At 32.5% G+C, this 17,448-nt stretch overlaps 1 protein-coding gene across 3 annotated transcripts in view; it reads left to right on the top strand.

The window, feature by feature from the left end:
- Positions 1-17,448, top strand: part of PDE10A (phosphodiesterase 10A) — a 466,245-nt gene that overhangs the window by 323,953 nt on the left and 124,844 nt on the right. For all 3 annotated transcript variants that reach the window (XM_003340456.4, XM_016429717.2, XM_056814385.1), the window contains 4 exons: positions 4,552-4,692; positions 9,409-9,564; positions 10,604-10,654; positions 12,382-12,440. In XM_003340456.4, coding sequence (XP_003340504.2) covers positions 4,552-4,692; positions 9,409-9,564; positions 10,604-10,654; positions 12,382-12,440 — 407 coding nt within the window. The remainder of the gene's footprint in view (positions 1-4,551; positions 4,693-9,408; positions 9,565-10,603; positions 10,655-12,381; positions 12,441-17,448) is intronic.

The raw sequence follows: 17,448 nt of genomic DNA, 5'->3' as shown, positions 1-17,448 counted from the left end.
CTCTGTAAAAGCCAAGTGCCACTATAGCCATGTTATTTGTCCTTACCATGTTAGGGGAAGTAAATTTATGTTTGTTAACTATTCATTTTCTTGTGAGAGTCTTATTTCATTACAACACTAAATTTGAACTAACAGGATATGCTGCTCCTAACTCTTAGGCTACTGCACATCAACTGGGGTGAATAATTGAGTTGGCTTATTATGGATCAGAACCATTTCTTAAGGTTGGCTTATAAACAGGGATCTTTTGGAGATTTGAATTCAGAAGGTTTGATTCTTTTTGCCTTTTGCCTTTTTTGGAGTGTTCCAGGGAACAGTGGACTTTAGCATGGACCTAAGTCCTCATGTCATGGAGTCTGTGTGTATATAAAACTTTCACGCAAGAGCCGATAATGGTTTCCACACAATTAATAGTTTTCAATCATATGGCCCAAGAAGTGAGTTTTTAGGCCACAGATTCTCTCCCCCCCAAATGTGGAAAACAGTGTCAAGAATTTCAGAATCTTATCCTCTTGGAGACAAGAGGGCAGGCTGCCTGTGTATATCCATTTCTGAGGAATTTGAGGATACAACCTTCTAGAGCTACATAGGTACTATCACTATTGGTAATAAAGCATGAATTGTAACAAGTTCATGTCAAAAAGCAGCAGATATGATGCCTTATCCTTGCTTCATTACCTAACTAACTCAGTTCTATGTACCTAGGATCAAGGATTTAGAATAAATTAATATTTTATCATCTCCTAGAGTATCAAGCTATTTATTATTGTAGAAATTCCAGGAAGTGACTGATGTCTTACAAATATTGGCAAAAATACCATTATAATATGCCCCTAAAGTACCAAATGAGGATAGCAACCATTAGATAGGAAGCAAAAGCATTTATTCTAGAACAAAATAGATTGCAGTTTCAAGCAGTTTGTTAAAGCTTATCAAGTTATATACTTCAAGCTGTAAAAGTCTCTACTTTAGAGGTCACTTAGTCCATTCCTCTTATTTTCTAGATGAGGAAAAGAGGTCTAGGGGGGCTAAATGACTTGCAAGTTAGCACAGGTGGTAAGCTATGTACTGAATTGTGAATCCAGCTTCTCTGACTCCAAATTCAGCATTCTAAGATGGAATTTAGTAAATTTTTTCATGCCTTTCCATTCCTATTTTTTACACAAACCATCCTTATGAAGTAGAAAATAACTTTGGAGTCAGAGCATGAATCTGATGGCAAATGAAGGTAAACCTTCAAGGTCATCTCAAACATCCCATTCATTTTACACACGAGGAAATTGGAACCAATAGAGTATAAATGACTTGCCCAGATCATATAACTAAAGAAAGAAGTTAATTCTACTGATTTACTAGGCAATGTGCTTTCTACTGCACAGATTGGCTTTGTATATATATAAGTATATGGATATACATACAAACATATAAATATATAGACAGAATGTTATGTAGTTATACTTTAATAAATATATATTGCAAAAAATTAATCTGAAGATATTACTTTTATTGTTTGTTTTATATACTTTCTAAAGATATATTGTCCTAAGTAGTTAAATTAGTTAATGTTGAGTTGTGCCTCAAAAGTATTTAAAACATAGATTTATATGAAAAGTTTTAAGCTGTTTATTACCTCTACTACTAGCTGTATTAGTCACTCACTTTTCAGTATTATGAATATTATTAGAAGCCATTTTATACTAAGACTTAAATCACTTTGTTCTTATACATGTGGGGCTAAATATCTTCCTTTTATAGTTTACAGATAAGTGTTGAAGTTTATTTCAGTAATAGTTTGGAAGTGCTTTCAGTCTAAGTTCTGTTGTAGCTGAACTTTTTTATCTATCCCCTGTTGGGGCTAATACAGTGCTCTATCTGAAGCAAGTGCCTAATCTTTTTTTGAATCCAGTTAACTGACTCAATCTAATTTTAGCTTCTTGATTAATACTGCCACCTAGTGCCTTCTTTGGCAAAATGCTTGGTATATTAAATACAACTAACTAAACCCCTTTGTTATTGCAAAAAGAAAAATTCTAGATATTTGTAAGGATATCATTATAAGCATCCTATTTGAATTGTATTAGGATACTTGGGCATTTGATGAATCATTTTTGATAATGATTTATGATTGACTTTCTTATAGTGTTGCTATTTTAGTAAAGTCTGAAATAAAGAACATGCAATAAAGAAGTGTAGATGGTACCACAGTGAATAGAGTGGTAGGCCTGGAGTTAGAAAAATTCATTTTCCTGAGTTCAAATCTGGCCTCAGCCATCCATTGACTGTTTGAAGGTGGGGAAATTACGACCTATTGGTCTCAGTTTCCTCATCTATAAAATGAAGTGAAGAAGAAAATGGCAAAGCTCTCTCTTTTCCAGGAAAACCCCAAGTGGGGTCATGAAGAATTAGATAGAGTTGAAAAACTACTCAACAATGATGATAAAATATTGAACATTTTTATTTCAAATTTTATTCAGGATTAATTATTTCTTTTCCCAGAGGTGAGAAGTAAGGACAATTCTTTTTTTTAAATTACATTTAATTTTTTTCAGTTAACAAAAGTTATTTTCCCTTCTTCCTCCCCACATTAGGAAAAACAATAACTAAAAACCCTTGTAACCAAGATGCATAGTTGAGCAAAGCAAATTCCTACTTTATTCATTGTCTAAATATACACATATGGGCACTCACATACATTTTCTTCTCTAAGTATATCACTTCTTTGCCAGAAGATGGGTAGGATACTTCATTGATTTTTCTGGAATTGGTTATTACATTCCTAAATTTTACACAGTTGTTCATCTTTACTGTTGTTGTATAGTCTTCTAATAATTCTCTTTTCATTCCATATCTGATGAGGTGGAGTTTCAAGACTGATGAGATTTAAAGGATGATGAGATTATCTCAGTAGGGAGCTTCCTGGGCCATATAAGGGAAATCAGTCAAACAAGTCCCAAGGTGGAGGACTTGCAGCCAGGGGAAAAGATTTTTTCACAATTGAGATAATTTTTAAATTCAAAAGTACATAATACAATTAAAAAATGTCATCTGTCTAATAATGAAGAGTTTACTTTAACAGAAAGGAATGTAACACAAAATGTTTCACACTTAAAGGTATAACAACAACAATAAAAACCAAAAACTGACAAATCAGTATAGTAGAAAGATGTGGGTTAAAGATCCACCAGTTACTGTCATAAATTCCTTTGTTTTCATTGACCTTAGTTTGTTTATTTGTAATTTTGGAGATTTGGATTGATTGCTTTTTCATGGCATTTTTACCTCTAATATTTAAGGCCATTAGATTTGAAGGCAAAAGCAGATTTGGGTAGGCACGCATGTTTTCTTCAAATATTGAATGGTTTGCCACTTTTCTTACATGTCATAACTAAATATTTCTTTTATGCAAGAAGCTACACATTTGTAAATATAAACCCATAGGTGTATTTTATTTGGATATAGCTCAGAGCATGGGAGTGTATGACCTAAAAAGAAAACAAAAATCAACCTGAATTTTAGCAAAAATAGAAGATAAAGTATATAGTATTAAAACTTTCTAGTATACTAGATCTACTAGTACACAGTGACATCTGATACACTTTTAAAATCTATAAGAAAGTTGATTCAATGCTTTTTATCTTTTTGACTGATTCAATTCACAGAATCTGAGTTGGAAGAGACCTCAGAGAACATCTAGTCCAACCTGTACCTGATCAAGAATTCCTGCTACAACATACCAGACATGTGGTCGTCCAGCCTTTGCTTGAAGACCTCCAGTGAAAGGGAGCCCATAGTCTCCCAAGGCAGTCCATTCCACTTTTGGATAGCTGTCACTGTTAGGAAGTTTTTCTTTCTGTCATATTTATATTTGCCTCTTTGTTGCAATACTCCCAGTTTGGAGTTGATTTATAAGAAAACATTTCTTCCTCATTTAAATCTTGCTCATTATGATACTACTGAAAGTATACTCTAGTTCAATAAACCCAGCTGTTGCTATGCCCTTGATTCTCCAGTATCCATGTCATTGGATCTTCAATTCCAAAAGTCCTACTGAAGTGGAAAGATTGCATCTCATCTAAGGAGCATTCTCACAAATTTCAAAGAGACTAATTAACAGGCTGATTTGCAGGGTGATGCATCTTTTGGTGACAGCCTTGTTTGAAGGCAACCGACTAAATTATAAATGGTTATTTGGGAGATAATCTATATAGGTGATATCACAGGTCCTAGAAGGATTTAAATATTGAAATACTGCTTAAGATGTTTTATTTTGTGTGTGTGCATTGAGTAGAGACCTATACTTCTCCTATAGTTCTTTTTCACAGTAAAACTGAAAATGTACCCACTTCCTTGTAATTTTTGCCCTAGACAACAAATGCATCCCAAACCAAACAAACTAAAACTTAACCCACTAAACAAAATTATTTCCTTTTATTGTTGTCTTTCTTCCTTCATTTTCTCCACAGAGTCCTTAAAGTGCTTAAAGTTACCAGGAGTTTATGTGTCTATGAGGTATATATTATTTATTTGCCTTTTTTCCCTTGTTTTTACTAGAGTCTATGTATGTTCACACCACCTGGAATAAAGGAAGGAAAACCACGACTCATCCCAGTTGGACCAATTGTGCAGGGTACAACAATATCTGCTTATGTAGCCAAATCAAGGAAAACAATGCTAGTAGAAGATATTCTTGGGGTAAATTATTTTTAACTTGTAATGGCATATTTTATGTTTGATCATTTTTAAATAAAGTATAACTTACTGTTTTGATGTGAGCTCTCCTTTAGGTGTTTTTTCCTGCCCCGTCCTCTCATGCACGTTCTACTCCCTGTTTGCCCTACAAATTCAGGTCTCTGACTTGGGAGCAGGCACCACATAATTCTTTTAAAAATAAGTGGAAAATGTTTATATGTGAATTTTCTACATTTATTTCATTGGAATTTTATTATTTTGAGATTTTTTGAAAAGGCACATATTTGTCATAATTATCCATATACAGTTATTACTTAGTATCATTTACTTGATATCCTCAAGGAATAGGATTTTCAGCAATGAGGAAATTTCCCAGTTGTAATTTTTAAGAAATTAATAATTCAGAAAAGTTAACCATTTTGATTGATATCTTTCTAAAATATATTTGGCTTTCAACCTTCTTAAACATAAACATTAAACACAAACATTTTTCTAGGTGATACTAGGTCATCATTATATACACAGAATCAAAAAACACTTAGAAGTTACAAGAAGATTTTGTATTCTTACTTCCTTTTTACAGATAAGGAAACTGAGGCCCAGAGATAATTTGTATATTACCTAAAATCATACAACTATTTTGTAATAGAATTTGGATTAGTACCCATCCTTTGGGACTCTCAGTCAAGTGTTCATTGCATTCCCTCCTCCTTAAGTACAATAAATGATGTTCTCAGAGGTATTAAACCTAAATGGCTGCAGATTCCTTTTTTTTTTTTTTAAGTTTTATATCTGCTTTTTATTATTTGGTTTCCAAAAAGACTTTTTCTTTTGTCATTATTAACAATTTTCAGTGTGCTGTTACCTAAAGGGGTGTCCCATTTCAAATTTGCTAAGATTTCATAGTCTAGATAACTAAGCTTATTAGATGTCTAAAGTAATAATGATTGAGAACCTAGGGATGCTTTTATGAGAGTGGATGTTTTCAAGAAGAGACCAAGTAGCATTTGTTTGGCTATCATCAGGGCATTTTTACTTTCTATCTCATCATTAATTATGAGTTCTTAATCTTCTGGTTGCCTGATGAGAGAATTTCCTTTGGATGTGAAAAGTATCACCTGATTTATAAAAGTACTGAATAATTGTATGTAATCTAGGTACAATTTTGACATACAAAATGATATTTTGTAGAAAGCAAGGAATTGAACCTATGAATCTAATACTGGTTCTACCCTTAATTAGCTTTGTAACTTTGGACTTCTAATTTATCTGTCCTCTATTGCAGTTTCCTCACCTGTAACACAAGAGTGTTGGAGCATATCATCTCTAAGATCCCTTTCTGCACTAAACTTTAATAATTCTATAATTATTTTTAAAAATTTAGTTGTAATTTTCATAGTCTAGTCTAGTCATACAATGGTAGTAACTGCTATAATAACATAATAATAAAAATACCTTGCATTTGTATAATGCTTTATAGCAGTAGTTTCTGAACTTTTTGAATATGAATCCTTTGTTAATATCAGTTTTCAGAGACTTCCATGACAGTAGTAGCTGTATTCTTGCTGCATATTTTTAAAAATACTAAATAAAGATTAAAACAAAAATTTATTGGTGTATGTATGAATTCAAAGACACTTTATACTAAAAGTCCACAGCTTAGAGGTTGGAAATCTTTACATTTTATAGAGTTATTTATATTCATTCCAATTTATTGAATGTGTTAGGATATTTAGGTAACTAGCATTTTTTACTTCTAAAACAATTTATCATCTGCAAATACTGGGTTTTACTATTTGTGGTTGGGGGGAAAATCAGATTTATTTTTAATAGCCCTTTGCAGGTTGGATAAGCTGATGAAAATGAATTACAGTTAAGCCATGGCCAACAATCTGAAGTCCTAAAGAGGATGTTTGCTCAGATAAAAATTGTTATTTTCATTTTTTGTAACAATTACTGATTAATTCAGATATTTAAAAAAATTAATGAATTCACTGACCACTTAAAATTCTTTTATTTCAAATATGTCTTATTATAAACCTAAAATAAACTTTATATTAGGCATATCTTTCAAATGTGACCATATAAAATAAGTATATCACAACTATTTGAGTTAAAAGGAACCTTGGAAATCATTTCTTCCAACCTCCTAAATTTTCATATGAGGAAATGAGTTCCTAATATAATTATGTGACTTTTCCAAGGCTACAAAATTAGTAACAGGATGGAGAAGAGAAACCTGGATCTATTGGCTCTAAATCTATTGTTCTTGTCACTATCCCACTTGTTAAACCAAAATTTTATTTGAATATTAAGTAATGATTACATTTTTAACATATTAAGTCAGGAAATTAATAGTAGTTTGATAAATTGAAATAGTGGAGCATTCTAAAATAACATTTTTCTGAAGAATAATTCCAAAATCATTGTGTTAATTTGACTGCTGATTCTCTCAAGTCCTATGACTAATGAAGTTATAAAATACTAGGAGAACTGAACCACATAAATATTAATATTTTCATGTAAATGAAATAAAATATAAAAAGTAGCCTCTATATAAAGGGGATCTATATAGATTGCCCTTTTTAGAGTGAATTAAAGAAATGGAGTTTGATCTCTAATGCAAGTTCCTTGAGAGATAAGACTGTACTTGCTTTTATATTTATTTATATCCCTAGTTCATTGCACTCTATTAGACACACAGTAAACATCTACTAAATGCATTTTAATTTTTCATTCACACAGGCTATATACAAAGGTATTAAAAATACCTTTCATGGAACTCTTGGCCCTATTTCCTGGCAGGGCTTATGATGAGTATGTAAATAAACAGATCACTATAAAATCATAGTTTTTTCACAAATATCCCTTGAAGAAAATGAATATCTAGATAAATTTAATGAAGAACTTGACAAGATCCTGCAAATTAAGTCACATATGCAATGATGATAAATGATGATTTCAGTATATAACTGGGCACAGGGGAATCTGGTAAAAATTTGAAAACTTTTTTGCCAAAATCCAATTCAGTACTAAGAAATGAGTCCAAATGATTATAGACTACCCCCAAAACATTGTACCTGTGTTTCATTAGTGTTTTCTTAAAAAAAAAAAAGCTAAACTCTGAATGACATCTCCAAAATTTCATTGCCTATGTTTATCAAATGAGGAATCAATAATTGATTTCAGTTAACTGTAGAATTTGTTAGAATAAAAGTTAAAGTAGGTACCAAATTAACTGAAAAGATACTAATGAGAAAAAGTTTCTTTTTGGACCTACAATAGCTCTGAAATAATCGTTTACTTCAAAAAATGAGTAATAGTTCAAAGTAAAGATAAAGATTTTGATCTTTATCTTTGAAGGTTTGGCCAGTGTAAAAGTGTTACTAGTGAGAAAGGCAAAAGCTCAAAATCACATTAGCTTAGAAAAAGCTTTCTTTCAATTCTTTTCCCTTCCTTCCTTCCTTCCTTCCTTCCTTCCTTCCTTCCTTCCTTCCTTCCTTCCTTCCTTCCTTCCTTCCTTCCTTCCTTCCTTCCTTCCTTCCTTCCTTCCTTCCTTCCTTCCTTCCTTCCTTCCTTCCTTCCTTCCTTCCTTCCTTCCTTCCTTCCTTCCTTCCTTCCTTCCTTCCTTCCTTCCTTCCTTCCTTCCTTCCTTCCTTCTTCCCTTCCATATTAGAATCAGTACCAGAGGAAAAGCGAAGATTTATTCATTCAACAAATATTTATTAAAAAACATTATGTTCCAAAGTACTGTTCTAGAGGCTGTGAATATAATGTAAAAAAATAGAGTTCTTACACTAAGGAAACTGACATTCTAATGGAAGGGTAATTAATTTGAGAGACTAAGAATTTTTAGAGGTAGAATTCCAAAAGTATTTCAGCTTTTTTTTTTTTTTACAATAAAAAACAACAGAGATCCAATATGGAAAGTCATATTCTGGGAACAGCTGACACCCCAGTTTGACTGGCATATAGTATATAAGTAGGTATACATTATGTTTTCTCAAGAATCAAATGTGGAGATGATGCAGAACAAGGAAAGGAAAGACAATATGAAGAGGTATATAAACTTGCAGATTAGAAGTGGCATAAGAGATAAAATGTAATAAAAGAATTGAAAAGGAAGTGGGGCAACATTTTAGTGAAGAGACAGACCACAAATGACTTTGGAAAGCAAAGTAACAGAAACTATGACTAGCTTTTCTATGGAAGATTTCAACAAAGGTGTTACACTCATGAACACACAGGACTGTGAAGGTTGGGGAAGAATTATAACTTACACTATTTGAAGAGTAACAAGCATGCTACATATAATAGAATTTGAAGCAACGTCAGCAATGATCTCAACTAACCCATAACCAAAAAAGAATTCTCCCCAACAACATCCTGGACAAGTATTTATCCAAACTTTTCACTCCGGGGGTTTTCTGTTAAAGGAAGTTTTTTTCTTACATGGATTAGATTAAATTGAATAAAATAGTCATTTATTTCATTCAAATCCTGAGGTTTAATGATGCTGTGACTTCCCTGATGGTCAAATAGCTAGTAGGTGGTTGCTAATGAATAAACCAACAAAAATTATCATTTCATTGTACTTATTTATTATTATTTTCCTCTGGATAGTATAAATCATACTTTATTAATTTTACTTGCTAAAACTGATTGGTGTGGGGGGTATTTTCTCTCTTTTTTTCCTTTCCTTTTTTCCCCTTTTATTAGGATGAACGATTTCCCAAAGGTATTGGACTGGAATCAGGGACACGTGTCCAGTCTGTTCTTTGTTTACCAATTGTTACTGCAATTGGTGACCTCATTGGTGTCCTTGAACTATATCGGAACTGGGGCAAAGAAGCTTTCCATATCTGTCACCAAGAGGTGAGAACTCAACATGTTTGTTTCTGAACTGAAAGTTTGTCATGTTTCAGACAAGTTTAAAATACCTGTTTGGATTATGAGCATCCTTATTTGAAAGTATACCAAGGCTTTTAAACACAAACAATTTTTTTAGCTTTTGAAGTGGGAGGAAATTTGACTTTGTTTTGATACATTGGAATTGTGGTGATAATTTAGTAGTATTGTTTACAATATAAAAACTGTACATCTTCTTTAGAGGAGTGATATGGAAAATTTCTTAAGACAGTATACCTCACCCAAAAAAAAGGAGAATTGGGTTGCCTATGTTTTTGTTTTGATAGTGAAAAACTACCAGACCTTGATTCAAGTCCAGCTTCAGAGACAGGAACCGAGCACTCATAATGCTCCAAGTAATTTAGAAGTTCATAAGTTGCAGAAGGATTATGGAACTAAATTGGACAAAGAAAAAATAATGTTTTTACAGAGTTCTCTATACTCGAATATAATATATATATAATTAGAATGTCCTCCAACCTTCTCTTCCTTTATCCCCAAAAAGTCAGATTAAAAAGATAACAAACTGATGTCCATTATGGTGTATACCATAGATATTTCATCATTAGATCCATTTCTTAAAAATAAGGAATTATTTTTGCTGAAATATAATTTAATAGGAGCTTTTCCTAGACATAAAAAAGATGGTAAAGCTTTTGAGATTCCTCTTGCTCTTGTAGATGAATCTAATTTTTGCCTTAATATGAATTTACTAGAAATATGACTACATTGAGTCTCTACACTGCAGAAGAATGAGAAATGAAGAAAAAAAACCCTGAATAAACTCAATTTTTAATGAAATCTGAACAGTGGTATATTTGTGAAGCATCTACAAGACCAGTGACCTTAGAAACCTATTTCACTGCTTTTTTACTAATTATCTAATAGGTGATCTGTAGGTGAATTGTCCTTTAGCCATTACAGATAAAATTCTGGACATAATTTTGAAATCACTACTGAAGTTCATATTAAATAACTTTATATACATTTCTGTTTTCTTTTTCAGATTGCAACAGCGAATCTTGCCTGGGCCTCAGTAGCAATACATCAAGTACAAGTGAGTCATAGTGATGTTTTCATAAGAAAATAGCAGCTATCCACTGTACACACTTGACAACGAATCATAGGCAAAATCTAAAAATGCAGTAGTATATGCATTAGTATGAGCAGTTAGGACTTAGCAGTTCTACCTTAGTAAACTACTGTTTCCTATTTCTGACAAAAATAATAAAATAGAGCAACTAATGGAACTAGTTATTTTTAGGACTTCTACCATTCCCTTGCCTGTTAATGATTTTTTTGTGTTTTCTGAAAAACTGGCATATTTGTAGTCATAGGCCCTGTGTTCAAAACTAACTTTGTAACTTGCTATCTTTGTGATAATGGACAACTCAAAGGCTCTCCATGGGCCTTTGTTTTCATTTTTGTTGTTGTTGTTGTTTTTAATTAAGACTTCAAACTCGGGGATTTCTTAGAATGCTTCCATATTCATATCTATATTCCTGTTCAGAAAGTGACGGGATCAGCTCATTAAATGTTGGGAAAGATTCTCCTAAGAAAGAAACCGCTGACAGTTTGGGCTGGTTCATTACTAGGCTTTTCAAGGAATCATTTGCTAAACTGTCTTATAGTGCAGTATGAAGAGCCCACTTTGAAATATTTCATCAGGACACCCCAAATCAGAATTTGCCTCTGAGACATACTGCATTTGTGAGCCTGAGGAAGCCACCAAACATTTCAGTACTCTAGGCAACTCTGTAAATTGGAAAGAAGGTGCCAACCTACATTAGAAAAGAAGTTTCCTCACCCAGAAGTTCCCTATACCAGTGACATCACAGGAGTGGATTTTTGACTTTTTTTGTAAAAATAACCAAAGGGGACAGATGCAGAGTTAGTAGTTGCACCATCTCCCCTAGTGAAATAGATATATGACTTTGATGTTGATTGAACATTTTTATTAGGAAAAGGTTTGTGAGGGAAGGTGGAACCTTCCAGAGTATAGTTTTTTTGCTCTCGTCTTAGAAATTAATATTTAAGAAACTTTTGATAAGAAAAGAGGATAGAGCAATCATTAATAATTAATAATAATCATTAAAGCAATAATTAATAATGAATTAAAATTATATCTATATACACACATATATATTTAAAATTATAAAATATATCAAACTAAGCTACTACTTAAGGTTTTAAAATTTAAAGAACACATTATAGGTATTTCTCATATAATTCTCCCAAGCCTCATTTTGCACTGTAGCATTACTATATTATAACCATCTTCCACTGGAAAATCTTAAAAATCCCTCTTAACAGGGACAGCTGGGTAGGTCAGTGGATTGAGAGCCAGGCCTAGAGATGGGAGGTCCTAGGTTCAAATGTAACCTCAAACACTTCCCAGCTGTGTGACCCTGGGCAAGTCATGTAACCCCCATTGCCTAGCCCTTACCACTCTTCTGCCTTGGAGCCAATACACAGTGTTGACTCCAAGACAGAAGGTAAAGGTTTAAAAAAAAATCCCTCTTAACATTTAATCAACAACATTCTTCATGTGATACTGTAGTGTCTGTTTTCATGAAAACATTTGACATGCTAAATAATGGTATAGCTATGTATTAAAAAATACTTGCTAGCTTTGTGATATGAGCAACATGACATAAGTTACAAACCAAGTTATTACTTTAAGCCTATTAAAATTAATGAGACAAATGACATCACTACAATTTTATTTGTTTAATAAAAATAAATACCTTTTGCTGCAATTAATAACACTTTAATTTATATCAGGTATGCAGAGGCCTTGCCAAACAGACTGAACTGAATGACTTCTTACTTGATGTATCAAAGTAAGTATCATTTGTTTCTAGGAATGTAATAATGTTTTTTGAGCAATGATTTTATATTGTGTGCATATTAAAAATGAAGTCATAAATAGTTTTATTGATTGGAGATCAGACTATTTCCAAATATAATATGATAAACCACGTATTGCCTTCAGTCACATCTTAGCAGTTACTTCATAATATGAAGGTAGAGATATGAATGTGTGTATGATGAAAATTAATTTTTAGTTTAAAATATAGGGCATGTAACTTTAAAAATTTTTCAAATATGTCCACTCATGTTGATTAAAAATTCAAGTATTTTAACCTTTGAGAGAAAAAAAAGAATAAGTTGAGAATGTGGGCTGGAGGATAGATATCACTTAGTATATTTTCCAATAATGTCAGTACATTTATTTTCTTTTAATTTATATGAATATTTCATATATTGAAATACCGCTTTCATTAGAAGGGAAATATGTCTGTACAACATGAGCTCTTTACCTTTCTCTTTGTTATAGACTTCTTTGGCAATATGAAGATAGGTCTATGTGTCACTTTTCAAAATAACATTTTAAGATAATTGAAGGAAATTTTAAATTTCAATTAGAGGTTAATAAAATCAAGATCTTTTTTTTTTAACCCAAATTTCCAGACTCCATGGACCCAAGTTAATAACTTTTTTCCTAGTGATTTATCTTGGCAGCTCCCATAGAGATAGGATTAGTAGAATTTAGGAGTTTACCAAAAGGCTGGTCCTTATGAAAGAATGAATGAAAAGCATTTATTAAATACTTGCTAGGCATTGTAAAAATTAAATTATATTTCTACTAATAAAAATATTATATTTTTTGAGGTTTATTAAGGATTATTAGAAATCAAAGAATATAGAAGATACAAATAAAAACCACATACCCATGGCTGATAAGCCCATTCAAAATCCCTGCTCTTAGCTTAGCTTACCAATATACTTCCTATATCATTGCAATGGCAGAGAGAGAACATGGGAGGTGTTACTGCCAGTTAAATACTAATTGTGATCTTGCCCAGGTGGAGACTCAGGTGAGATTATAGGGAATTCTGGGAAATACCAAGGACTTCTGGGGATTGGAGTCTAGGTTTCAAAATCTCTATTTATACAGCACAAAGCACTAGGGGATACAGAGAAAAGTAAGACATTCCTTACTCTCAAGGAAATCACATTCTTACAGGGTACTTAACATAAAAAGGTTTTAGCTACTAGTCAGATGAAAAAGTTCTGTGATCTTTAGGGTAAATCAGGAAAGCAAATAATAATGTCATTCTTTTAATGCCACTTTGACCAATAAAATCACGCCAGGGTCTGATGTTGAATCATTTGACAATGCCCCAGAATTAGGTGGCAAAACTTTTTTTTTTTCCTGGATCTTCAGCAACTGTGGCTATATAGCACCCACAGGGCTGCAACTTATACAGAGATTTCTTCACAAAGTGATACCTTGGGTTTCTGGGTTGGATGCATTTCAGTTCACAAATATCTTGTGTTCAAACATCCTGTGATCCTGAGGGAGATGACAGTCAAAGTATAGACATTATTTATCTTGCCTGGGACAGGCTGCTTCCCATTTCTCCCTGAAAGTGCTTTGCTGCTACACTAGCCTGCTTTACCTGTCCATTGGTTGGCAATTGTTCGAGATTACTGATCCATCCCTTCTTATGAATTGCTTCCCCATTTGATGGCTGGGAAGACTAGGGTGTTTGTGATTTCCTTCAAAAATCCGCTAAGGAGGTGTTACAGCATTACTTGAGAGTGCATATTAATATTTCACAATCCTTATACCATTTCCTATTTCTAGAGTTTAATCTTCCTTTCCTATTCTCTATAGTTAAATGACCTATTTTTGCCACATTTTATATTTCAAATATTTTTGCGTATTTCAGCTTATTCCAGTGTTGTTTTCTCTTATATTAAATATTGACTAATTTATTTTTAAAATTTCTATTTCTGCTATTCTATTTTGTCCTTTCTCCAGAATTGATCATAATCCCATCTAATTTGCTAGACCTGACCCATACAGCTTACATAATTGAAACATTAACTCACTTTACTCCTGATGCATTCACAGAGGCAAAGTTGGAAGAGACTTTTCTGTAGTCCTACTTGTTATTGAACTGGAATTCCTTCTACCATGCTCCTCCCTGACAAATGTTTATCCAACTTTTGACTGAAAACCTATTGAAGTGAAAGAGAATAACCCATTGCCAATGTCTAAAGGAGCTCATTTCACTTTTGGATAGATTTAATTTTTAAGAAGTTTTTCTTTCAATCTTTAGTCTGCTTTACTGAAATTTCCATCTACAGATCCTAGTTATACCCTGTGATGGGACCAATTAAATAAGACTAAATCCATCTTCGTATTAATAACCCTATCAATATTTGATTGGAGCTAAGATATTTTCCATGAGTCTTTCTTCTAATTTAAATATTCCCATTTCTTCAAAATATCCTTATACATCCAGCTTTAGAAGTCTTTTACCCATAACTGTATCATTCTGAAAATGTGTCACATTCAACACAGAAATTTAGATACACCCTGGCCAGACCAAAGTACAGAGGGGATTCTTCGCCTCTGCAGTTCTGGAACTTACTCTTCTCTCTAATGCAGCCAAAGAACTTATTAACTTTATTGTTAGCTATAACACTCTGTTTATAGGCATTGAGGATTACTGAATAGAGAACTAGATTTGGAGTCGGGGAGATTTACTTTAAATTTCCACATCTGATAGCTGTGTAACACTTGGTATCGTCTGTCGATCTCAGTCATCTCTGTATGACTTATCTGCTAAGCATAGACAGGGTAGCCTGTCTACCCTAACCCTAATTCCACACTGTTAGAAGGAGTTTCCATTCCATAATTTCCATATGTCATCAGTGTCATAGATCTTCATGTATTTAAGAAACTGTGCAGCTGAGTCATATTATAATATAATATAATATTCATTATCTTACCTCCTAAACCCACCTGTCCTCTAAAGTTGTATAATTCCATTAAGAATGCCATAATGAATATATTTGGGTATCAAACTTTGTTTATTTAAATCTATACATTTCCCTCAAAATCAACTCTTGGCACACTTATACTTGTTTTTGTTGATGATTTATTGTCATTTGCCCTCTCAAAAATTCTTCCCAGGGTCTCATACTGAAAGGATTCCTCTACGTTTCATGATAATATTTGATATTTATTTGATTTGAGTGTTTTCAATGATTTCTATATACAGTTCCTCATTGGTGATAACCCTATATATGCCTACCATGATTCATTCCATTGCTCTATGTGGGCCCCACAATTTTAGTTCTAGAGAGCTTTTGGTATTCTGTGATGCACATACAGAAAAAAAAAAAGGCAAATTTGACAACTTTTCCTAGAATAAGTTCTGTTTACCTTGAGTTGGGTGGGTGGAGATAAATAAAAGCTGTCAGAACAGGCAGTTTTGTCATGTAGAGCTATTTTTGTCTCTGAATACATATTAAGTCTTCATTCCATAATCTAGTACATTTTGACAAGCTAATCCACTCGGTTTATATCCATGAATTTATCTGACTCATAAAGATCATTTTGAATGAAACATCACATAAATTGATGGGGCTATCAAATTCAAACAAATTGTCTTTTCCATCAAGTAAATCATTGACAAAAATATTAAATAGAACAACCAGAATTGACTTCTGTGTAATTACATTCAAATCCTCTGAAAACATAACTGAAGAACTATTCTGGCAATGCTTTGATTAATGACTTCTCTAGGAATCAAATTCCTTTTTAACAGAGTATGTTTAAAACAAATGAAGACCAATAAATGATGGAATTAAGAGCTATATGTATATGTAGGAAGATTCCTCTTCATAACAAAATTACATCTGATGACAAGTTCTATTTTTCCCACCCAGCTGAAAATAAACAAGATTAACTTGAGTTAGAAAAGTTTACCAAGATTTTTTTAACATACATTTTTCCAAACATCTCCTTCATCTTTTCTCTTAGTCATCCCTAAACTCACTTCTTTCCCTTTCTTCCTTTTCCATTATCTGTTAACCTTATTTCAGTTTTTTTGCATTCTTTTATGTATCCCAGAACTCCAATTTGAAAATGCTATATTTTTAGCCATGTTGGATATTTTGGTATTTAATGAAAGAAGGCACTGACAAAAATGATCTTTTTACAATTCATCTTTTTGTAGAATTGCCAAATATCAACATTATTAGATAGATCAATGTCTTTCTAAAACAGAAGTGACTTATTATTTTAGTTACTTAATATATATGTAACAGAACCTGGACATGCCTACATGATATTTCTCATAAATGGCAAAAATGTAGTGCCTCGTGGATATTGATTCATATTTGTGGTAGAATTTTTTGCTAAATCACTTCTTTTGCCTCAATTTCTTCACCTAACAAGAGACTTGATGGGAACTTCTAATTCAACTTGAATCCAAATATTTTTAATTTATCTATAAGAGAAATCCAAGTTAAAACAACATATCATGAAACTATGAAATTTAGATTCCTTTGCAGTCAGATTTGATTTTTGATGGATAGCACCTCATAGGAAATATTCCTAAATGATGAACTAGTGCACATAATATTGAGTATGGGATTACTCTTGTATAGTACCTTTTACTTGTAGTAACCCCTTTTTTCATGACTTCATCAGTTCCTTTTGGTTTACCTATTATCTGAATGGAGGTGATTACCAGATCTAGCTTTTGCTTATCTTATACATGTTACTTTCTTGTAACAGCAGACAATTGGTTATTTCCAATTATATTTATCCTAGGAATATAAATTCATCTGTTATATCAAAGAATTCTTTTCCTTTCCCCCTAAATCTCCTCTTACTCTTCTTTCTAACTTCTTTATTTCTGTTAAGGATTCGACCATCCTCCCAGTCACTGGATTTTTAATCTTGGATATATCTGTACTTTTCTCTCTAATTCATACCTTATATTTTTAATCAGTTACTAATTCTATTAATTCTTCTGAGGAAGG

Source organism: Monodelphis domestica, chromosome 2 (assembly GCF_027887165.1).
Source record: "Monodelphis domestica isolate mMonDom1 chromosome 2, mMonDom1.pri, whole genome shotgun sequence".
NCBI classification, from domain to species: Eukaryota; Metazoa; Chordata; class Mammalia; order Didelphimorphia; family Didelphidae; genus Monodelphis; species Monodelphis domestica.
The sequence above is the reverse complement of the archived record's forward strand: the minus strand, read 5'-3'. Positions and strand labels throughout refer to the sequence as shown.